General features: G+C 53.4%; 1 protein-coding gene across 4 annotated transcripts in view; it reads left to right on the top strand.

Annotated features, from left to right (window-relative positions):
• CFAP46 (cilia and flagella associated protein 46) overlaps positions 1-24,315 on the top strand; it is an 89,787-nt gene that overhangs the window by 29,774 nt on the left and 35,698 nt on the right. For 3 of the 4 annotated variants that reach the window (XM_082408567.1, XM_082408565.1, XM_082408566.1), the window contains 12 exons: positions 242-349; positions 871-1,037; positions 7,660-7,791; positions 8,166-8,328; positions 10,136-10,220; positions 12,393-12,531; positions 12,906-13,089; positions 15,784-15,943; positions 16,790-16,995; positions 17,851-18,024; positions 18,639-18,788; positions 24,003-24,151. In XM_082408567.1, coding sequence (XP_082264693.1) covers positions 242-349; positions 871-1,037; positions 7,660-7,791; positions 8,166-8,328; positions 10,136-10,220; positions 12,393-12,531; positions 12,906-13,089; positions 15,784-15,943; positions 16,790-16,995; positions 17,851-18,024; positions 18,639-18,788; positions 24,003-24,151 — 1,817 coding nt within the window. The remainder of the gene's footprint in view (positions 1-241; positions 350-870; positions 1,038-7,659; positions 7,792-8,165; positions 8,329-10,135; positions 10,221-12,392; positions 12,532-12,905; positions 13,090-15,783; positions 15,944-16,789; positions 16,996-17,850; positions 18,025-18,638; positions 18,789-24,002; positions 24,152-24,315) is intronic. The other variant, XM_082408568.1, reaches the window with a different exon arrangement.

The following is a 24,315-nucleotide window of genomic DNA, read 5'->3' as shown; positions in this document are numbered from 1 at the left end:
CCGCCCGCCGCGCCTGGCCACCTGCCCTCCCCCTCGGGCCGGGTCAGCCAGCCGCCGGGCCGCCCTAGGGGCCGCCGCGCCTACTCCTCTTCGTTACGTGAGGAGGCAACGTGGAGACAAACAGCTACACAAATAGCTCCGATCGTTGCCACAGAGCTGATGTTTCACAGGGTCGCTTCCCGCTTAGTCCAGATCCTCCAGCCCCCGGGCTGACGGCCCCTCTGCACTCCCTTCCCACCAGAGCACCAACGAGGACGTCAACTCGGTGACCAGAGTCCTCGTTGCTCTGGAGATGTACTCCTGCAACGGGCTGGGCCTCATGGACTTCACTGTGCCCCCCTTGGCTCAGGTAGCTGTCGCTCCCTCACCCCACAGGTGTCCCGGTCCCCCCCATTGTCACCTCCCCCCAGAAGTCGCCTTCCTCCCCCTTGGCCCACGTAGGTGTCACTAGGCGCCTGGTAGGCATTCCAGGGGCTGTGCCCCGACAAGGCTCCCCACCCAGCTCGAGGTGCTTATTCGAATCCCGCTGTCGAGACAAGGAGCCCCAGGTGGCCAGAGGCCCTGCCGCGTTCTCAGCACAGCGCTCCCAACAGAGCCGCGCGGTCCCCTCAGGGCCCCTGAGCCTGGCCTCCCGGCTCGTCAGAGGGCAGGGCTGCCCGTGTGGCAGGAACGCGGTGTGGACACTGGGACGTTTGTCCCCGACCCGCCAGCCCCACCCAGGCTTGGCCGCAGTTGGCAGCTGGAGCCTCAACCTTGCAGGTGACTCAGCCTAGGCCGGGTGACCACTGGACCCGTCCATGTGATGTCAGCCGTGAGCTGGCAGCAGAGACGCCCCCCACTCACAGACGCCCCTCTCCCCGCCACCGGCAGCTGGTGAAGATGGCCTCGGAGTGCAGCTGGTCGGATCCCCTTGTGGAGGTGCAGACCCTGACGCGGCTGGCCCACTTCACCTACGTGGCCCGGGACCACGAGGCCACCGTGGCCTGCTCGCAGAAGGCCATCCAGATAGGCATGAAGCACCTGCAGGCCTGCAGTCCGTGAGTCACCCCAGCGCCCGACCTGCGTCCCTGTGGTGCGCTGCCTCCTCCGAGCCCACCGGGGGGGGCCCGCAGCCTCACCCGCTCGGCCCTGTAGCCGCCCCGCCAGCCCCGCGTCGGCCGGGGTGACGCCTCAGCTGCGGCCCCTGGAGAGCCGTGTTCAGCAGGATCCCGAGGCCCCACGAGCCTCGCCAGCTGTGGGCGTGACGGGGGCACAGAGGCGGAAAGGGCCTCAAGGCTCAACCATCGGCAGCTCCCCACAGGCAGGCAGCTTTGTTGAAAGTAGTTTTGAGCAGGCGACTTAGGAGGCCAAATAAATTCAGAAGTAATTGAAGGGTGATTTCAGTGAAAGGAAAATATCCCCCCACCACTGGCTCCTCTCCGCCTGAGCGCTGCTGGCGGCGGCTCTCCAGGGCCCCCGGACGGCCGCAGACGCGCCAGGCCACTTGGTCCTGTGCCTCGGGCCCCACTCAGCTCACCAGTAATCGGGGCTCCTGATCCTTCCCTCTTCCTGAACATGAGGCTCTTTTAAATTTGTTTCTGTTGTAAGCATTTCTGCTGTAAAGACTGTTTCCCTTGAGGCTCTTCTCTTTGCCTTACTTCTGAGTCTATTTCCTGAAAGACGGGATCCCGGCCCCCAGGCCAGGAAGACACCCATCGTGGCCGCACAGCCAAGCTGGCCGCTCGAGGCCGGATCCCAGGAGGCCTGGCCTCCTGCCTCTGGGTGATGGGAGTGGGAGCCTGAGCCTCCCTCGGTCAGGACCCCGGGGCCAGGTGCGGGAGCGCGGCCGCCATATCCTAGCGGCTGCTCTGGGGCCTGCGTGGGACACCCCCGTGGGTGTTTGGGGGCTGACGAGTGACCACGACCCAAGCTGTGGTCACCTGCCCTGCACGCAGCCAAGGCCACAGGCTGCTCAGAGCTCCCATGGAGGCCCCCCCACCTGCACTTCATCTGTCCCTGCAGTGGCTCCTGGGCAGGGGCTGCGGTGCCCCAACCGGGAGCAAGGAAACCAAGGCAGGCAGAGGCTGAGGCTCAGAAAAGCCAGAAGAAACAATAGGAGGTCCTACACCCAATTATTGGAATTCCAGAAAGAGGGAAGAAAGCGTTCTTAAGAAAGGAGTGAAACGCAGGAGCTTCCCTGAGCAGAGGACACCATCTCACGATTGACCCTCCCGCCAAATGACCGGCGAGAAGAATGAAGAGATACTCACATCCAGATACATCATGGGATCATCAGGTCACGGCAGATAAGGAGACTATCCTACAGCATTTAGAAGAAAAGAAAAAGAAGAAGGAAATCGAAACTCAACAGTCTTCTCAGAAACTATCACTAGAAGCTAAAAGCAAGTGGGACGTTCTAAGTGGAAGTAGTTTTCAACATGTAATTCTAACTCACCCAAACTTTCAAGTATCCCGGTAAAGAAAGCTACTTTTAAACAGATGAGGACCTAGAAAATGTATTTGTCACACACCTGTTTTTAGAAAGTTAATTGAGGATACACTCCAGAAAAACAAGGGAGTAACCCAGAAAAGAGAAAGATGTTGGATGCTGGAAATGGAGATGCAATCCAGAAAAGGTGCCGAGCTGCACTGCAAGGATGTAGGGGAGGGCCCTGGGGGTGCAGGCAGGGCCAAAGGAGGACCCAGTGTTGTGGAGAGTTTACAGGTATTGTGGTAAAGGAGGGAGGGAGAAAAGCCAGTTGGAAATGCCAGGAGATAACAAAGGTAATAGCTTGCCTCTTCAGTGAAAAACACAGACATTATCATGGTGTTTATTGATATGCCAGTGTTAGGATTAGCATTTTGACAAAGAAGACTTATTTGTGGTTACCTAATAAAATATCAGTGTTACCAATTTTGACAGTACAAAAGTAAAGTAAAAGCACAGATAACATACTTTAGCAGCGGGAAGGGGGAAGAGGACAGGTGGCGTGAGACCCTCATCTGAGAAGCTGAATAGTCGGGTGTCACTTGTTGAGGGTCCACAAGATATTCTGAGGTACAAAGATAATAAATAGGGGAATTAAAAGTAATGCTAGGACCAGCTATATTCATAAGTTGGGAAAAGGGACTTCTATAGGTAATGTTTAAAATTCATAAATTGGGAAATCAAGATAGAAGCCAGTTTTTTGAAGGAAAGCATATACCTGCTGGAAGACAGAGCTGAAGACCTAGGAGTCATTCCCTCTTGGGAACAGGACTGGGAGCTGGGTAGGGGAGTTCCTTTTAACCATGCGGTAGGTGCCACTTTGATAAAAATTACAAGGTTAATTTTAAAAGAAAGAAAAAGACTACATTCATAAAGAAAGAGTCGGCGTGTGAGGGCTGCTGCATCGTCTTCCTGTAACGGAGTTAAGGCTGATTTCACTACTTGTTGCGGGCACAGCAGAGCTTCTCAGGGGACGGGGTGGCAGGGTGCCCGCTGCGGTGACGGGTGTATGCCCCAGCTTCGCCGTTCTTTCCTCAGTGATTCTTAAATTGACTTTTATTTTAAAACAGCAATTCTTATAATAAAATAGGCTAAAACCATAAATGTTTACATATGGTAATAGGGAAAGGGGAAGTCGTACAAGACTATGTAAAAGTTTGGTTTTCACCTTAAGACCTTTGAGAACTCATTTGTAGACTGCTGCTGTCCTCTAGTGGTGATCGGTGTCACTACTCTCAGTGGGGTCACCCCCTACCCGGGTTTGACTGTGGACCTGCCCCGTTTCCTCCCCCGCACTGAGGGCCGGCTGTGTCCAGGCCTGGAGCTGGGCGCTAGGAGGCTGGACAGGCAGAGGCCAGCGGCCCTTGGCTCTCTAGGGGACGCCGACTGCACGGTGGTCTTGCTGGCCCCTCAGAGCCTTGGACCCTGTCCCCAGTTGGCAGGATCCACGGTCAACTTCAGCCGCGTGGCGTGTACTGCAGATGATTCACCTTTTTTTAAAAAAATTATACATATTTCAAATTTTTATGCTAATTTTTTCTATTTTGCAAGTTATGTAAAGAAACTCAGTGTGGAATTGGTCACAGAGTAATTTTTATGATAGCATTTCACAGTAATAGTGAAAATAGTTTTCAGATCTTGGTGAAAAATAGTGCAGTTACTAATCAATTAGTATTCTCACCTCTGAGTGTGTAATTACCAGAATCAGTTCATATTTATAGTATTAATGTAAAGGAATATATATTAATAAGGAATTTCATGTAGATCCCTAAAACAGACCCACAGAGATTAATTACCTTTCTGCTTTGTTTAGCACTTTTATTTAACATAATCATCATCGCTGCTGGGTTTTTATGTGAACTTAAAAGTCATTTTTTCTGCCAGTTCTGGCCATGACACACAATGGATCTCATACTCTTGTGCTATTTTAAAAACTGTAAAACGTGACAAAATACATGAAACAACCGCTTCCAGACATTGGCCAACAGATGGCCCAAGGCCGCGCTTCTTGCAAGAAGAGGCCGTCAGAAGTGAGCCCCACCTGCACCCTCGCGCTCTGCCTGGGGCCGCGGGGCGCTGCCCAAACTGCAGCACCGGGAGCTGGAGCCCAGACAGAAGAAATGCGTGCGGGAGACAGAGACCAAACCCCGGGCTGCTGGGGCCTCTGGACTCCACAGGATGCGAGACGAGTGAGGAGGTTCCTGGGCAGAGAAGGGCAGATCCCGCAGGCCGGCCAGAAGCGGGTGACAGAGATGCCAGAGGCCCCGTGCTGGCCCAGGAGAGTCAGGGAGCCCTCGCCGAACCGCCGGGGCATTCAGGAAGACCATGCCCTAGGGGCTAGGCTATAAGGGCCACGCGAGACTCGCCCTAAGACGCCTAATCCAAATCTCAGTAGGATAAGGATGAGCCACAGGTGAATTCACTGCCTGCCAGAAGGAAACCCCACCTTCCTTTAAAGGAAGGCAACATAATCCACACTCTCAGCAAGACAGCCCTCCACCCCCGCCCCCCGCCCAGTGCCCAGCATAACAGCAACCATCACCAGGCATGTGGAAAAACAAGAAACTGTGGCCCATACCAGGAGAAAAAGCAGTCAGCCGACTCAGACATGACACAAATGTTGGAATTAGCAGACGATGGATTTAAAACAGTTATTGTAAATACAAGAAAGGAAAGGAAGGATTTTAATGGGCAAATTACAGGTGGTGAATTCCAACAAAGAAATGGAAACTCTAATTAAAGAACTAAGTGGAAATTCTAGAAATGACAAGTACAATCTCTGACATGGAAATATCACTGGGAGAGCTTGACATTTGAACACTGGAGAAGTGATCAGTGACTCTGAATGCAGGTCAGCACACTATGGAAACTGAAGCACAGGGAGAAAGGCCTGAAAAACAGAGGAGCAGTGCCTTGGGGACCAGTGGGCTAGTGCCCACGGGCCAGCACAAGTGCAGGTATGGTCTCAGAAGGACAGAGGCCAGAGGGCGAGGTGGGAATACATATATTCAAAAATGTAATAGCTGAAATTGTTTCAAATTGAATTAAAAATATCAACCCAGAGATCCAAGATTTTCAATGAACTCCAAGCAGGCTATACACGAGGGAAACCACACCTATTTTTATTGTAGTCAAATCGCTGGAGACCAAGGTGACAAGAAAACCCTGGAAGGAAGGTGGAAGGGGAAAAAGATGCATTACACACAGGGAAACAGGGATGAGAGGCGAGTTCTCAACAGGAACAATGTAAACCATCTTAAGTGGTAAAAAAGAAAAAAACCCTGTCAATCTAGAATTCTATATACACCAAAAATAGCCTTTGAAAAATGAAGGCAAAATCAAGCCATTTTAGATTAATTAAAACTAAGAGAATCCATTCCCAGAAGACCCACAGAACAAGAAATGCTAAGGGAAGTTCTTCAGCCTGAAGGAAGATGGTACCAGCTGGAAACTCAGTTCAGGAAGTAGTGAAGAACGCCCCAAGTGGTGACTGTGTGGCCGAACGTAAAAGGTTTTTCCCCCTTCGGTTCTTAAATTCTGTAAAAGACATACGCCTGTTTCAAGCAAAAATACATTGTATTGTGGGATTATTAACAAATGTGGAAGTACAATGTATGAGAGTGATAACACAAAGGATGGGAATGGGAGAGATAGGGGTATATCGAGAGTTCTTACACCGTCTGTGAAGTGATATAATATTAATTCACCGTAGACTGTGATTAGTTAGTTAGGAATGTATGTTGCAGTCTCTAGAGCAAGTACTACAGAAACAATAAAACAAAGAATTATACCTAGACATCCAATGGAGAAGATAAAATTGAATACTAAAAATATTCAATTAGTCCAAAAGGGGAGGAAAAAAAGAAAGAACATATGGGACAAAAGGAAAGCGAATAGCAAAATAGAAGATTTAACCCAACCACATCAACAGATCTATTAAATGTAAATGGGCCAACACTCCAGTTAAAGTGCAGAGTTTATCCAACTGGACACAAAAAGCAAGACCCAGCTCAAAGCCATTTTCAAGAGACACTCTTCAAATACAAAGACACAGGTGAAAAGTAAAAGGAGGGGGAAAGATGGCGTCTGCAGCACCAGTTGCAAGAACACTGTGGGGGCTGTGGTAAAGCTCCCAGGATGTGGGATCAGAGATAGACATTTCACAATGATAAAAGGGTTCAATCAGCAAGAATCTTAAATGTGCATACACTTAACAGCAGAGCTTCAAAATTCAAGAAGCAAAAAGTTAGATACAGCCACAATTATAGCTGTAGATTTCAACATTCCTCTCTCAGTGGCTGATAGAACAAAGTAAGCCGTAAGCATGTAGATGGTCACCATCAGCAGATCACCCAGTGGTCATTGACAGACTCTCCCCAAGGACCATGCCCTAAAGATCCAGGTCTCCAGGACAGCAACGCCAGGGCCCAGGCAGGGCTCGGCTGTCCTCCACCTCCCGCTGGGTTGGCATGCCCATCCTGGGGGACGGGGCCAGCCTCCGATTCACCCCCAGAGCATGAGCTTGACCGTGCCCTGCAGATCCTTGCAGGCCGAGGGACAGCCTCTTTCTCCCCTAGACTCCTGACGGGCAGGGTGGTGGAGCAACGGGCTCCCGCAGGCAGGTACCTGGCTTTGGGGCCTCCCGGGCCATGGCGGGGGGTGGTCTACCCAGGAACCAGTGCTTTTCTCCTAGAGTAAGCCTGGTGCCCCCTGAGCCGAGTTGCGGGGACGTGCGTGCGGTTGTTATGTGCACAAGCCGCGGTTTGGCTGAGAGAAGAGAGCTCACGGCGCCCTTGACGTTGCTGAGTCTAAATTGTACGTTCTGAGCTCTCAGCGCAGAGCCTCGGCCCCCTGAACAAGACGTGCTCTGGGGCATGGGGAACGGGGCCCCATTGCTCCCGCAGGGCCCGGCCTCGCTTGGGGTGGGCGCCTTGTTCTGCTACTGCTGCTGCCGCACAAGGCACCCTACGTATTAGTCATTCAAACATCAGCTTATGATTCTGTCTCATGGTTCTGCGGGTTGACTGGACTCAGCCAGTTAGTTCTGGTTTGGGGACTTTCATGACGTTACTCTGGACTCCCCAGGGCTCTCTCCAGGGGGCGGGGTGGGGGGTCCCCAGGGCTCTCCCCTCTCGGCAGCACCTCCCTCCCCTGGGAGGCTCCGGTGAGCCGAGGCGCTTGTCTGTCTCCAGGGTGGAGGCTGAGCTGGTGGCAGAGGTGCTGAGCGCCGCAGCCTGCGTCCAGGGCAGGAGCATCGTGGACGACCTCAAGGGCCGGAAGCAGCTGCGCCTGACGGCCGCCGAGGCCTTCACAGAGAGTGCGAGGTGGGCTGCGGCCCCCGGAGGCCAGGGTCATGGTGCGCGCGGCGCGTCTGGGGTGCGTGTTGCGGGTGGGGATGATGGCGCCTGCGGCCCATGGTGCTCGCTGGGGGCTGTCCCCGAGGCCGGCCCCTCCCCCAGTGGCCCTGTGACCAGGGTCATCGCCTGCCCCGTGCGGTGACACCCACCTCACCCCCGGGGGTTCCCGGCAGCCCTGAGCGTCTGAGCCGGGACGGGCCCGAGGAACGGGGAGCCGAGGCCGTGAGCGGGTCACGGCAGGGCTGCCTGAGCGGAGCCCGTCCTGGTCCTGCAGAGCCGTCTTGGGGCCCCACCCCTCCCCTCGGCACCTACACCTGTCCAGGTCAGACCTTCCCTTCCAGGTTTGGGGGCCTCGCGGGGAGCAGCGCCCTGGTCATGCTGGCCGCCCGACACTTCTGGAACACCTGGCTCCCGCTGCTGCCCTCTGCCGTCAGCAGGAAGAAGTGCAAGAGTGCCACTCGGAGGGTCATCAGCATCATCAACGAGACGGAGGCCAGAAAGCAGGTGCGCTCCGGGCCGCCTCTCACGTCCTGCCTCCAGAAAGGCGGGCGAGGTTCCCGAGGAAAGACGGGCCCCATGGGACCACGCAAGCAGTGAACACGACGGCTGCATGGGGGGCAGGGGACGGTGACACCCGTGAGATCCCAGCGGGGCAGGCGGGGCGGCTCCTGGCTGCGCTCAGGGCTCAGCTCTGTCCTCCCCCATCCCCGAGGGAACCCTAACTCAGACCTGGAAAGCTCCGGTAGGAAAGGGGAGAGGAGGGAGGGGGCACAGACCCACTCAGGGCCCAGGGAGGTTTCGCCTGACGGTGGACAGGCATCTGGTGGGCCTCAGGGAGTAAGGCCCCCTTCCCCCTCCGCCGTCGCCCAGGAGTGCGGTAGGTCGTGGCCCGGGGACCTCCCTTGATCTGAGAGAGAAAGCGTCAGTCTGTCACCTTTGAGTATCACGCTAGCTGTGAGTTTTTCATAACTTTATTGTGTTGGGGAATTTTCCCACCACTCCTAGTTTTCTGAGAGATTTTGTGATGAAACGTTTTTGGATTTTGTCAAATGCCTTTTCTCCATCAATTGAGATGATCGTGTGGTTTTCTCCTTTATCCTATTAAGGTGATGTGTTACACTGATTGATCTCCTTATGTTGAACCACCCTTGTGTTCCTGCGATAAATCTCACTTGGTCATGGTGAATAATATTTTTACTGTGTTGTTGGATTTGATTTGCAATTCAGCAACTTACTTTGTTGAGAATTTTTGCATCTATATTCATAAAGGGTATTCATCTATAATTTTCTTTTCTTGTGATGTCTTTATCTGGACCCCCTATCAAAGTAATGCTAGCCTCATAGAATGAGTTAGGAAATGTTCCTTCCTCTTCAATTTTTTGAAGAATTGAGAAGGATAAGTGTTATTCTTCTTTTTTTTAATGTTTGGTAGAATTCACCTGGGAAGCCATCTGGTCCAGGAATTTTCTTAACTGGAAGGTTTCTGATTACTGATTCAGTCTTTACTGTTAGAAGTTTGTTGACATTTTTTATTTCTTCTTGAGTCAGCTTAGGCAACTTGAGTGTTTCAAGGGGTTTTTCCATTGCTCGTAGGTTATCTAATTTGTTGGAAGACAATTGCTAATAGGATTCTATTATAGTTCTTTTTATCATTGTAGGGTTGATAGTACTGTTTCCACTTTCGTTTCTGATTTTAGTTATTTCTTTCTTTGTGTCTTCTTTCATCTTTTCTTTGCCAGTCTAGCTAAAGGTTTGTCTATTTTGTTGATCTTTGCAGAGAATCGATTTTTGGTTTCATTGATTTTTTTTCCTATTATTTTTCTATGCTCTAATCCTTAACATTCCCTTCCTTCTGCTAACTTTGGATTTAGTTTGTTCTTTTTCAAGTTCCTTAAGGTGTAAACTTAGGTTGTTGGCTTGAGATCTTTCTTCTTTTTCAATGTCGGCATTTGCAGCTATAAACTTCCCTCTGAACCCTGCTTTTGCCGTGTCCCATAAGTTTTCCTAATATGCTTTTGATCCTATTGACTCAAAGCTATAAAACTGACTTGTCTGCTTCGTGTCATTAAAAGCCGTAGACTGTGTTGGCAGGGCTAGTCTGTGCATGTGTGTGTGTGTTTTAAGGTAGTGAACCTTGAACTGGAGTGCCTTCTCTTACAGGGGAAATGTGATTCCACGTTTTGTGACTTAGTATTTCAGAAATTTAGCTGCAGTTTCCGTAATTCAATGCTGAACCAAATGAAAAACAAACTGGTGAAAGAAGAAACTGCAACTTTCAAACGTCTGTATTGTTGATTTGTTTTTGCTTTAGGAAAAAGGGAAGACGCTGCTTCTGCACCAGTGGCCCACAGCCGACTTCCAAAGTGGAGAGACGACGGAAGGGTGTTTTCGCTCAGGTTTGTAGATGCAGGACAGACAGAGCGCCAGGCGTGAGGCCGGGCAGGGCCTGGTGCTGTTAGATCCCGAGCCTTGTGCAGAACAGGTGAAGTTGTGGCAGTGAACACGGGAAATGCCTGCTCAGCACTGAACTCGGGCAGGCACGGTGAGGGTGAGGGCTCCTCATGAGCAGTGAGGGACCCCCACTGTAAGCATGAGGAAACCCCCCAAGCCTAGATGGCCCCCCAGTTCAGGGCCACCCTGCGCCCTCCCAGGCAGCCTTGAAATCTAGCCTCTGGGTTTTTCTGACAGGTAAATCACACTTTTCCATTTCCATAAAGATGTGGAGATATACTTCTGCGAAAAAAAAGTAGTGACCTTAATAAAATAAAAATATATTGTATAATTTATTTCTAAAATAAAAAATGATCATCTGCTAAAAAATAATCATCCCTGTTAGTGTAAGGGCCACGGTGTGTACTGGGAAGCGTGCATGTGTGGATTAGAGCCGTGGCCCCTCCTTTGGGTGCCTCAGAGTCTACGAGGGAGAGAAACTCGATTTAAAATAGCGAACAAAGATGTGACCATGTGTAATTAAATACTGAGTTGCACTCTAGACCCCCGCAGGGAAGATCGTTTGCTGGTGCCAGAGGGAGATGCAGACGGCCGCCCAGACCCGCAGGCCTGCGAGGCCCGGTGAGGAGCCGGCTGCTTGGGGCCCCGGCGCCGCCCGGAGCGCGTGGAGCCCGTGACGCTTTGCTCCACGTGCTGAAACATACTCAGATAGCTAAAGGGGTTAGCAGCTTGAGCAAGTCAAATCGTAGGAGAAAATGAGAAAGTAGAATTGAGCAAAGCAATGTTTTGAGGAAAGATTACTGCCTAAAGTTTAGAGTGATCAAAGAGGCACACTTTCAAAATACATGGAAATTTAAATAATGAGAAATGCAGAAAATTAAAAAGTAAACACTGGGAAAGTACTGGCATCAAATTCGGCAGCTAAATGATCCATTTCTATAATGCATGAGCAGTCGCATTAGTCAGGTTACGAGATGCCACACTGCAGTAACAAATGACCCCGAAGGCTCAGCAGCTGAACTCGCACGGGCAGTCTCTCCCTCCTCGTCTGAGGCACCGTCTGGAATTTCTGGCAAGCGGGGTTGCCACGTCCAGGGGCATGTGCCCCTGCTGCCAACCAGGGGGTGCAGAGCCCTCACCACCCCGGCGTGTGGTTCCGAGTTGGCCTGGCCGAGATGAGAGGAGGAAAGCACGCTACGGAACCCACGTGGTTCCCAAGTGTCAGACGTTGACCAGTGTATCTGGTCACGTGCCTAAATCCACCTGCTCCTGGGCACCTGTATCCCGTGCCAGCGCTGGCAGTGGGGGGCCGCAGTGAGCCCTCAGGCCCCGAGTGGTGTGAGCTGGTGCTATCCTCTTAGCCAGCAGCCGGACAGCCTGCCGGCAGGATCCATGGGCGTGTTCGCCCCTTTGCTATAACGATTCAGAAACGGGAAAGAGAGCTACACGGTCAACGAGGTAAAACAGGACAAGCTGAGTGTCTGGTACCAGGGGCAGGGGCTCTGCTTTGATGGACGGTGGGGCTGAGGCGGCCCCCTCGAGCGGCCTGGGCGAGGGTGGTGGGGAGAGGCTTCTTCTTTCCTGACGCTCCCATTGTTTATTTTTAAAATTACGGAAGAGTAACGGGAGTTTCCGAAAGAGAAAGGGCTTGGAGGACTGCGGGGCCCGAGAAAGCCTGGCGGGGTGGGGCTGAGGGGCAGCCGGGGGCACCTGGTGCAGGTGAGGCAGGTGGGGGAGGGAGGACAGCAGCGCAGGTGTCGCTCAGGAGGAGCCCCTGAGCCTTCAGTCCCAAAAGGACTGATGTGTTTCCCACGATCAGGAGTCATTCCCGCTGCTCGAGGCCCGGCCCTGGAAGGGCAGCTCTGCATGTGTCTAAGGGACGCAGATGACGAGGTCACGTGGCTGGATCTCCACGCGGTCCCACCTGCTGTCCGGCTCTGCGGCAGGAGGCCCGGGGCGTCCCAGACAGGCGGCCGTGTCCCGAGTGCTCCCTGGGGGGACTCCCGGTCCTGTGGGCCTCAGGGTGGACCTCGAGCTGCCAGCACCCCCATTCCCAGACCCCCCAACCGGCGTCCCCGCGTTCCCAGGCCCCTCCTGAGCCCCCTCTCCCACGGCAGGGGCCGAGGATGACCTGACGCTGAGGGCCGCGCTCTACGGCCTGCTCTTCCACAGCCATGCCGACCAGGACGACTGGGAGGGCTGCCTCAAGGTGCTGGATGAGGCCCTGCAGGTGCTGCCGCGGACGGCGCACCGCCTGTGAGCGCCTGAGGCCCCCCGGGGCGCCTCCCCTCCCCGTGCCTCCCCCCCCCCACCCCCGGTCATGCCTCCCCCTGCAGTCCCCCAACAGGGCGGCTCCCTCCTCAGCCCCCCACCCTCCCCTTTCCCCTGGTGACTTTACTTCCCTACCAAGAAGTCAACACAAGAAGGGAGGGGATTTAAGCCCAACACACACAAATGATAAATGAAAAAAACAAAACACAGCACAACACAAGACCCCCAAGATACTCAGGTTTCATTTTGTTTTCTCTTTGTAAGTAGGAACATGCACAAATACTTTAGTTTGTGTGCATTCTATATAGTTACGATTTTTACCATTCAAGCATTAATTTCTCTCTTTTACTTTTCTTCAGCTTGATTTTCAAACATATGGTCATCGTGAAGGCTAGACTCGGCCAGAACTTTATGATGGAAATTCAGAAATTCAAAGACCAGAGTGAGGAGTATCTGGCACACATGTGGCAGCGCCTGGCCCTCAACTCCAACAGTGTCCCCGGGGAGCTGACCTGCTACCACCACGCCATCCAGGCCCTGCAGGTCTGGCTCTGACTGACCGTGTATCTGCGGATGAAGCCCCCGGGGGCGGGAAGGCGGGGGGGCGGTGCAGAGCGAAGCCCTGCCCCTCGGGAGGCCTGGAAGGAAGATGGGGGCAGCGGGACACGAGCCGGGGCGGCAGACGGACCCTGTCCTCCCACGTGAGGGACGTGGGCCTCGTGAGACTGTGTGGGGAGGGCAGGGGGTGGGCCGCGGGGCTCTGCAGCCTCTGGGGTTTCAGGGTCTTGGGGACAGCCCCCCCCCGAGAAGCTAAGACACATGTTCCTCTCGACGCGCTTGGAGATTTGGGGGAGGGCGGGCACCTTGATGTGATGCAGAGCTTGTGGGACTTGCCTCGGGGCAAAGAAGGCCCCTTGACGGTGGGACTGAAGCCGCCCCAAAGACGTGCCCTGCGGCAGGCACCTGATGGGCTTTTCTGTTGAGCAGAATGTCTCCCCTCGTGGAGCAGATCCCACCGAGGTTTCTGAGAGCTCCAGGGTTGGGGTGTCACCCGGGAAGGGGTCCAAACACAGGCTCCATCGCTGGCCCTGTGGTCATCACCCAGCGGTCAAGCAGAGGCCTGGGTCCACTACAAGTGGCCGTGGGTGCCCCTGCATCTCGCGCCTGGAGCCCAGGCCAGGATTCCTGGGGCCAGGCAGCTGTGCCGGGGAGCAGGCGGTGCTGTGGACAGGGCGGCTGCTGGCCGAGCCGAGCTGCCGGAACCCTCTGCCCAGACTCCGTGGAAAGGCTCTCTGCCCCTTCCTTCCTTCGTTTCTTTTATCTTAGGGGTACAAGGTGCTTTATAGTAAATTCACAGGGTTATGCAGCCATCATCACAATCAATTTTAGAACATTTCACCAGCCCCCCAAAACCCAGGTCCGTGGGCACTATGTCCCTCCCCCCACCCCCGCCAGCCCCAGTGAGCCAGCGTTACACGGATGGAACCAGACGAGGTGGGTCCTCTGCGTCCGGCTGCCCTCCCTGGACGTCACGTCCGAGCTCCATCTGTTGAAGCGCATGTCAGGGCTTCACTGCTGGTGGTTGAATAATCTTCCATCGTGTGGATGGATGTTGTGCCGATGGGCCTCTGTGTTGCTTCCACTTATGAGCTCTTGTGACGGGACTGCTGGAGACATCCGTGTGCAAGTGTTTGCACGGACACGTTACCGCTATTCTCTTGGGCACATACCTGGGAGTGAACTACCAGGTCATGTGATGGCTCTGTTTAGCTATTTGAATCGTGGTTTGACTTGCGTTTCCCTAGTAACTAACGCAGTAACTAGTAGCATTTTTTTCATGTGCTAATTGGCCATTTGTGCATCTTCTTTGGAGAAATGTCTATTCAGATCCTTTGCCCTTTTTTAAAAACAATTTGGTTTCTTGTCTGTTTATTGCTGAGTTGTAGGAATTCTTTATGTATTTTGGATACAAGTCCCTTATCAGATATATGATTTGTACATATTTTCTCTCATTCTGTGGGTTGTCTTTTCAACTACTTTCTCGTATTCTTGATGATGTCATTTGTAGCACAAAAGTGTATAGTCTTGATGAAGTCCAACTTACCTATTTCTTTTCTTCTGCTGCTGCTTATGCTTATGGCATCGTAGCTGAGAAACCAAAGTGTAATCCAAGGTCACGAAGACTTCTACGTTTTCTTCCAAGAGTTTCATAGTTTTAGCTCTTACATTTAAGTCTTTGATCCGTCTTGAGTTCAGCCTTGTGTTTGGTGTGAGGTAGGGGTCCTGCTCCTTTCCGCAGCCTGTGGCTGCCTGGTTTTCCCAGCACCGTTGTTGAAACGATGACCATTCTCTCTTCCACCTACCTTGTCCCCGTCATCTCTCTTGCACAGCTCTTGTCAAGGCCACCCGTGACCACATGGTCACAGTCATTCTGAGGCCGCATCTGACCCCTCCTCTGCACTGATGGTCATCTGTCACCTGGCTTCCAGGCCCCCACCTCTCAGGGCCGCTCCTAATGAGGGGGGAGGACCCCACTCAGGGCTGGGATGCCCCGTCCACGCCCCTCCCTCCCTGGTGACGTCAAGCAGTGTCCTGGGGAGAGTCCCCCCTGACCTTGCGTGTCCCACCGCCACCTGCCCCTTCCCTCACCTCCTGCACCTCCGGCTGCACACCCTCCTCCTCCTGGCGTGTGAGGCGTGAGGTGTGGGGCGTGGGGCCTGGGGCCCGGCAAGTGGAAGGCAGGCCGGCTCCGCTCTCGGGGGGGCGGGGGGGGCAGCGTCCTCCCTTCGTGCGGTGATGACTGACGAGCGATACGGGCTCTGACTCGGGACGGTGCAGCATCTTCCCTGCCCTCCGAGCCCTGGGAGCCACAGAACCGTCCACACCTCCGAGTGCCGGAGGAGACCCGGGGCTGACGGTGGAGTGCCGGCAGAGAGCCCCTCAGGCCGGCGTGCCCCGGAGGCGGGAGGGACACGCGGGGCCTGCGAGGGGCCCGGCGGGCAGGCGGCGGGGCGTCCACGGGGAGCAGAGGCCGGGGACACTCGCCTGGCTTTGGTCTTGCTGCCCGCTGCACGTGGGAGGTCTTGCTGAGCCTGGTGGTCTCGTGACGGTAGAGACGGGTGAGAAGGAGCCCCTGTGTTTCTAGAAGGTGGAGGCACACAACACCTGCACTGTGGTTCTCGGGCTGCTGAGTGGCAGGTGTGTGTCTTTACCATCCTTTTCTGTTTAACCCCAAAGAAGCCAGAGAGTGAGTGGCAGAAGGTTGACTACATCATGGAATTCAGCGAGTGGCTGTACCACAAACAGTTTCCTCTTGAAGACGTGATCTTCCACCTGAAGTGGGCGATCGACATCCTGCTGAGGATGCAGCCCGACAGGGGCTCCCCTGAGCCGGCAGGTGCGGGGGCCACAGGCGCGGGGGCCACAGGCGAGGGGCACAGTGGCTGGGGGAGGGGCCGCCCGCCGCGAGGGGCTCCTGGGCTCCGCTGTCCCTGCGACGCCCCCACCAGGCCAGTGCCCTGTGGACTTGGCGAGGTCAGGGCCCCGCCTCCCCGGGTGCTGGCCCTCCCCCTCCATCAGAGCACATCCACCAGGAAGGCCCAGCCCAGGGGTGATAGGGAGGTGGTGGGAGCAGCTGCCAGATGGGCGGAGGGAGGGCGGCAGCCGCCCGGCAGCCCCTCTGGTCCCCTGTCTGGGTCCGGCGTGAGAGCTGTCACCGAAAGGCGGGACAGAACTCCAGTCGGATGGGTGCTCCGGGCAGCAGAGGCGCCTCGGAACAGCGGGCCGACCTTCCCGGCACCGAAGCAGCCTCCTCCTGGGCCTGCAGAGCTCAGGGCCCCAGGAGAGGGGCCGCCTCCCTTCCGCACGTGCCGGAGGCTCGAGGACACGTCCACTCGACGGCCAGCCCTGTCTGGGTGCAGCCAGACGCCCAGCTCAGACCGGCTAGGGTGACCCATGGTGGGGAGGAGACTCTAAGTAGACCCCAGAGCCCAGGCCCCCAGCCCGGCCTGGGGCAGCGTCTCCTCACAGCCCCGACGGTGGGCGCGGCGTCCCTGTGGGTGGACCTGTCGTGTCCGCTGGGGGAACCCTGGGAGGCCCATCCCTGATGGTGCCCTTGGCCCCTGTGAGGGCTGCGCCCCCCCTGGAAGAGTCTCAACCCCAGGCCGGGTGACAGGGGCCTCTGGGGACCAGGCGGGCGCAGGGGGCGGGCAGGGAGGACACCCAGCGGCACCCTGTCTTCCAGAAGAGCAGGTGTCCACTCCGGCGGCCCCGGAGGGCCCGGGGGCCAAGGACTCGGGGCCCCCCTCCCTGGAGAAGCTTCGGAATGTACGGCAGCTTGAGACGCTGGCCCGCGCCTACACGCTGCTGGCCCTGGTGGTGACCCCGAGCGCCGCCTGCCACCAGGACTACTGCCTCATGGCCTACACCTTTCTCCGCCGCATCTGGCAGGTGAGGCCGCGGGAACCTGCACTTACACAGGTCCTGCGTCTCTCCCGGCACAGCGTCCCCCTCCCCTCCTTCCCAGCAGCACCCGCCCTGCTTTGGGGACTCAGGGGAGGAGAGAGGGCCTCGCTGCTCCCTACGAAGTGGCCCCTCCTCTCCAAGACTCACCCCAGCGCCTTTGCCCAACCACCCCCAGAACCCTGTCTTTCCACCGCGCTGCCACTGGGCTTCCAGAACCTTCTCTATGCCCCCTCCGCACGGCCTCCGAGCTGCCCTCCTTCTCACCACCTCTTTACGGGGCCCCCGGGGCAGCTCCTGGTCGACTCTTGTTCTCAGGGACCTCCCGCCGTCGGTGCCCGCCCCGTAGGACAGTGTTGGCAGGACAGGCCTTTCTTCTGGGGGCAGGTTTGCACCCTGCCCCCGGCCACGTGCTGGGGACAACAGGGCCATCGCCCTTTGGCAGCAGGAAGGGCTGGGAAGGCCGTCCTGGGACTTAAAGGTGCCCCAGGCCACTACCACCCACCACCCACCATGCAGCGACTCTTTGCGATTCTTTGAGAACCGCTAAAAGTCACTTGAGTGTGTTCTTCATTAGAGACATTAATTCATTTTATGGTGCTGACAAGCTCTTCTTAAGGGTCAGCTGTGCGTCCCCGCAGGCCCAGGGTCCTGGAGGAAGCCCCTCGAGTGCAGAGGAGGGCGGCCGCGTGTCCACCCACCAAGGGGCACTGCCGCCACCTCTGCGCCGGGTGGCTCATGGCCTGGCCACTCCCTCCCGACCTGCCCTCATATCTGAGTGCATGGGAGGAGGGGGACCCGCTTCTGTTATCAGTGCTGCAAATTCGGATTTTCTTTTCCCAGGTTTCTTTATTAACAGCAGGAAAGTCAATTTCAGAAAGTAGAATTCCAGCAGCAGCGAGTTCACATTCGTTGTTGCTTCAAAAGGAGAAGGAAAAGAGCAAAGACAGAGAAAAAGACAAGGACAGAGAGAAGGACAAGGGCAGAGAGAAGGACAAGGGCAGGGACACGAAGCAGGTGACGTGCCCTCCCGGGGGGCCAGGCTCTGCCCCAGCCGCCCTCGAGGCTCCTCGTCCCAGAGGCTGGGCAGCAGAGGGCAGGGCCGTCCCGGCTGCTCCGTCCGGTTTCCCCCCCGGGAAGTGGAGCCAGCGGTTCTGGTCCCCCTGCCCTGGGTGTTAGGAGGTGACACGGGGAGGGTCTGGCTTCTCCCTTGTGATCTGTCATCTGCGTTCCCAGAGCGGGTCCCTCCCTCCGCCCAGGTGCATCTGGGCCCTGGCCATGCGGGGCGGGACAGCACCTTCTCTCCATCCACTGGGGGCCTGTGCTGCACGTCACCTTGTCACCGGAGGAATTGCCCGTGTCCGGGGCTGTGCTCGCGGCAGCACCCCTCCCGGCTGTCCCGCCTCACTGTCCCCACTGGGGACGCCCCCGCCTCCCTCCCCCAGCACTGTGCTCTCCGGGAAGTGGAGACACGTGTGGCTCCGGCGTGGCTCGCCGTCGGACTGGCAGCCCAGGGAGGGCGCCACGCACGTCCCCAGAGGCGCTGCCGACCCGTCCTTTCCCGTGGGGCCACCTGGGTGTCTGCTTCCAGCTCCACCCCCTAAAGCAGAGCCTGGCTTCCTGCTTTGCAGTTTCAAAGCCCCACTCCTGGCAAACGCCTTGAAGACGTACCAGCAAGCATAGAAGAGTGGGCTTCCTACGCTTGCCCCGAAGAAGCCATAGCAGTATTTAAACAGGATCAGAGCAACTTTGCCGTCAACCCGTCAACTCTCCAGAAGCCGGTGAGTGGACCTGAAGATGCCGTCCCAGGCCTGTGTCCGTGTCCTGCCTCCTGGCTTGTTGTCACAGCTGACGCTTCCCGGTGTGAAGTGGGACCAGAGAGGGACGCACAGAAACAGGGCTCTGGTCGGGGAATTGTGAAGAAGGGCCTCCTGGGCATGAGCCCCCAGGCCCTCCCACAGGCCCGTCCCTGGCGTCCTGCCCCTCCCCGAGCACCTGCAGCGCCTGGGGGACTTTTCCTCACGCTCACGGGTCACACTCCTGACCATGAAATTCAGCCGTGCCTGGGAGTGCCCCCCGGCTGTGACAGGCCACTGCAAACCAGCTGCTTAAAGCAGCAGGAAGGTGTTCCCTCACAGTTCTGGAGGCCACAGGTTCAAAGTCAGTATCACTGGGCTGAAGTCAAGATGTCGGCGGGGCCACATTCCCTCTGGAGGCCCCAAGGGAGGGTCCTTCCTGCCTCTTCCAGCTCCTGGGGGCTCCTGGGCTTGTGGCCGCGTCAGCCCCGCCCCCCGCCTCCGTTGTCACGTGGCTTCTCCGCTGTGTCTGTGTCTCATCTCCCACGTACAGGGGCCCATACGATGACACGTGGGGCCCGCCTGTATCATCCAGGGCAACCTCCCCCGCTCGGCACCCTGACCTTGATCACACCTGCGCGCGGCTTGCAGGGCTAGCGCCGGGCAACTTCGGGGCTGTTTTCCAGCCCCGCACCTGCCTGGTTTCTGTGCTTGTGGAAATAGAGACCCTCGGCCTCTAACCGCCCGTGGCTGGCTTCTCCCTGGAGCGCGGCGTCTGCGGGAATCCTCCGCGCTGCCTCGTGTGTCTGGATGTGTTCACATTGTCGGTGTCGAGTATTCCGTCTGGTGACTCGACCACGGCCTGTCTGTCCTTCAGCCACGGGAGGCACAGGGCTGTTTCCATCATGCCTGTTACAGATGTCTCAGGGCCCACGTGCCCACGTGTCTGGAGGGCACACCAGCAGCGGGGTTTCTGGGTCACGGAGCACGTGTATCTCCAACTACAGCATGTTGACAAACTGCCTTCGGCAGCGGTCGTGCCAGTGAGGCCCGCCTTCTCACCTGGCCGTCTGGGGGGCGTGGGCCTGTCACTGGGCTCAGCCGGACACTCCCTGACTACGGCGAGGCCGAACGCCTCTCAGCGCCTTTGGGCCACTTGAGTGTCCTCTTTCGTGGCCTGCCTGTGCAATCGGTCGCCCACATTTTATTAAGCCTTCTGTCTTTTCCTTGTTGAATTGAAGGAGTTCCTTATCTCTCCTGGAAAAAACACTTTGACAGTTTATGACAGCAGGTCACCCTCCACTCTGTGCCTTGACTGTCTTGAGGTCTTCTCGTGAATACAGATTCCAAGTTTTAGTGTACTAAAAAGTATTAATCTTTCCCTTTATGACTAGTGCCTTGTTGTGTCCTGTTTAAAAAAAAATGTTTTCCTTCCCAAAGGTCATGAAAATGTTCTCTTAGGATATTTTCCCAAAATCTTTATACTTCTACATGTCAGATTTCGATCCACTTGAAATTGGTTCATGTGTGTGTTGTGAGGTGAAGGATCCGGGTTTGAGCGCTCCGATCTGGATATCTGAATGTTCTGACACCACTTATTGAAACATCGTTTGCCTGGCTTCTTTGCCACGCTTGTCATGAATCAGGCGTCCACACCTGCACCAACACCTCCCTGTCAGAGCTGCTGAGGTTCGTCACCTTGACTGCTTGGGAGAGAGCATGTCCCGACCTTGTTATCCAGGAAGGTCTCGGATGTCCTTTCCATCGTCCATGTGTTTCCATGTGTCTCTTAGAGTCAGCTTGTTGGCTTCCACCGGAAACCCTGGTGGAGTTTTGGCTGTGATTGCATTGAATCTCGAGACAAGTTTTAGGTTAGGGGGAGAACTGACGTCTTTGCCACGTTGAATATTCCAATCGGTGAGCACATTCTAGTTCCCTGTTGATGTAGGTCTCCTGCAACTTCTCTCGATGATGGATTTGAGCTTTATGCGTGGAGGTTACACACATTAGATTTGTTTCTATGTATTTGACGTTTGTGCTGCTGTTATAAATATACCTTTTTTGTTTCATTTTTTTAAACTCCAGACGAAATCTAGAAATATAATTGTTTTCATCTTGACCTTGCAGCCATCAGTTTAGTTAACTTCTAGATAAGTTTGGTAGTCGATCTGTAGATTCTTTTGATTTTATGTGTATACACAGAGTCTGCATTGCGTCCGCAAACATTTTTCCTCATTTCCGATCATTACACTTTTTATCTCCTTATTCCACTGGCTGCCACCGACCCAGTGCTGAACAGAGACGGTGATACCGCCGTATCTTGCTCCCTGTCTTAGCAAGGGGGTTTCAGCATGTCACTCAGTGTCACCGATGTTTGCTGTAGGTGCTTATAGGTATTCTTTATTGATTAAGGAAGTTCCTTTGTTTCTATTTGCTAAGAGTTTTAATCACAAATGGCTATAGATTTTTATCAAATATTTTTCTCCATCTATCAAATAATGGTTTTTTCTCTTTCCTTATTTTAATTGATTTTTTTCCCTAATGGTTTGAGAAGATTTTAAAATATGGATCCAATTTACTTAATAGTTACAGAACGCTTCAGATTTTATATTTCTTTTGTAATGTTGGTGGGTTGTGTTTTTCTAGGATGTTTCCAGTTAATATAAAATTTTAAATTTATTGGCATAATGTGGTTCTTAATATCCTATTATTATCTTTTAGTGTCTGTAGAATCTATAAATATTTCTGTGTCTCCCCCCACTCTCTTTCTTGAGCAGCCTCACCAGGAATGATCAATTATTAGTCTCTCAAAAAACCACACGCTTTCCAGGCCACGCAAATACCACTGGGCTGGGATGTAAGCCCTGACAGGGCTGTTTTACTTCATTGCCCTTAAGCCTCAGGTATGGGCTCTGGGGACCCAGTCGGGGCATTAGCCTTCAGTGGGCCCTCAACTCCACCTGCAAAGGAAAAGCCAGAGGTGCCGTTCAGGCTCTCAGCTGCCTCTGCTGTCAGCAGACATTCCAGGACACGTGTATCCCAATATGCCAGGTTCACATCTCTCAGTTCACATCTTCTTCCATGTCTCGGCCCAGGCGTTTTTGCCTGCATTGTTCACTCTTCAGTGCTTTTAAGCAGATTTTTTTTTTTTTTAAACATCTTTATTGAAGTATAATTGCCTTACAATGGTGTGTTAGCTTCTGCTTTATAACAAAGTTAATCAGTTATACATATACAATATGTTCCCATATCTCTTCCCTCTTGCATCTCCCCCCTTCCCACCCTCCCCATCCCACCCCTCTAGGTGGTCACAAAGCACCGAGCTGATCTCCCTGTGCTATGCGGCTGCTTCCCACTAGCTATCTATTTTACATTTGGTAGTGTATATATGTCCATGACACTCTCTCACCCTGTCACATCTCACCCCACCCCCTCCCCATATCCTCAAGTCCATTCTCTAGTAGGTCTGTGTCTTTATTCCCGTCTTGCCACTAGGTTCTTCATGGCTTTTTTTTTCGTTAGATTCCGTATATATGTGTTAGCATACTGTATTTGTTTTTCTCTTTCTGACTTACTTCACTCTGTATGACAGACTCTAACTCCATCCACCTCATTACAAATACCTCCATTTCATTTCTTTTTATGGCTGAGTAATATTCCATTGTATATATGTGCCACATCTTCTTTATCCATTCATCTGTCGATGGACATTTAGGTTGCTTCCATGTCCTGGCTATTGTAAATAGAGCTGCAATGAACATTTTGGTACATGACTCTTTTTGAACTATGGTTTTCTCAGGGTATATGCCCAGTAGTGGGATTGCTGGACCGTATGGTAGTTCTATTTGTAGTTTTTTAAGGAACCTCCATACTGTTCTCCATAGTGGCTGTATCAATTTACATTCCCACCAACAGTGCAAGAGAGTTCCCTTTCCTCCACACCCTCTCCAGCATTTATTGTTTCTAGATTTTTTGATGATGGCCATTCTGACCGGTGTGAGATGATATCTCATTGTAGTTTTGATTTGCATTTCTCTAATGATTAATGATGTTGAGCATTCTTTCATGTGTCTGTAGGCCATCTGTATATCTTCTTTGGAGAAATGTCTATTTAGGTCTTCTGCCCATTTTTGGATTGGGTTGTTCGTTTTTTTGTTATTGAGCTGCATGAGCTGCTTGTAAATCTTGGAGATTAATACTTTGTCAGTTGCTTCATTTGCAAATATTTTCTCCCATTCTGATGGTTGTCTTTTGGTCTTGTTTATGGTTTCCTTTGCTGTGAAAAAGCTTTTAAGTTTCATTAGGTCCCATTTGTTTATTTGTGTTCTTATTTCCATTTCTCTGGGAGCTGGGTCAAAAAGAATCTTGCTGTGATGTATGTCATAGAGTGTTCTGCCTATGTTTTCCTCTAAGAGTTTGATAGTGTCTGGTCTTACACTTAGGTCTTTAATCCATTTTGAGTTTATTTTTGTGCATGGTGTCAGGGAGTGTTCTAATTTCATACTTTTACATGTATCTGTCCAATTTTCCCAGCACCACTTATTGAAGAGGCTGTCTTTTCTCCACTGTATATGCTTGCCTCCTTTATCAAAGACAAGGTGACCATATGTGCGTGGGTTTATCTCTGGGCTTTCTATCCTGTTCCATTGATCAATATTTCTGTTTTTGTGCCAGTACCAAACTGTCTTGATTACTGTAGCTTTGTAATATAGTCTGAAGTCAGGGAGCCTGATTCCCCCAGCTCCATTTTTCGTTCTCAAGATTTAAGCAGATTTTTAAAATAGCTCATCCAACTTCTCTAATTTTCTACTGAAGAATAATTGTTTTATCAAACCTAGTCTGACATTATAAGAAGTATTAGTTTGTCTCTGTCTATATTAAATTTGAAAGCAATTGTATGTGTATATAAAGACATGAAACAAAGACATTAATTTGAATGAAAGCAGATGGATTTTTCTTGTGAGCATCTTTATGCTTGGGTGCTGAAGATTCCAGGAGGTTGCACACGACAAGCTGAAAGCCATGAACTGAAGGAAAGGAGGCAGAGAGCACATCACTCCTTCCCTCAACAGACACCGGTTCAGCACCCGTGTGTGCGTGGCACTGTGTGCACGGAGTTCCTGTAGGGAAGACCCTGGGAGCTGGGGGCCTACCCTTCCCCCATCTTTGACCTTACATGTTTGCTGTGTATTGATGTAGACGTACAGTTTATACTATCTGGACCACTTGGTCGAGGCCCTGCAGAAGGTGTTCCTTCACGAGCTCACCATCCCGGTCCTGCAGCTGGGGGCACTCATTGCAGCCTCCGTGGTCGAGAGCAAGAGCCTCAAGGACCTCTACCACCTCCGGTTGGTACACCTGCTTTATTTTCCAGGGAGCTGGGAGACATTTAGTGGCTAAAGTGAATATTTCCCAAAGCAATATAAAAACAAATAAGATTTTAAAATATTAATTCTGTAGTTGACTATTTATATAAATAATAAAGTCCCTAAGATTTGTAAAGCCAAATAAA

This window comes from Balaenoptera borealis (genome assembly GCF_965194805.1).
Source record: "Balaenoptera borealis genome assembly, chromosome: 10".
Taxonomy (NCBI): Eukaryota; Metazoa; Chordata; class Mammalia; order Artiodactyla; family Balaenopteridae; genus Balaenoptera; species Balaenoptera borealis.
This window is presented reverse-complemented; position numbering and strand designations above follow the sequence as displayed.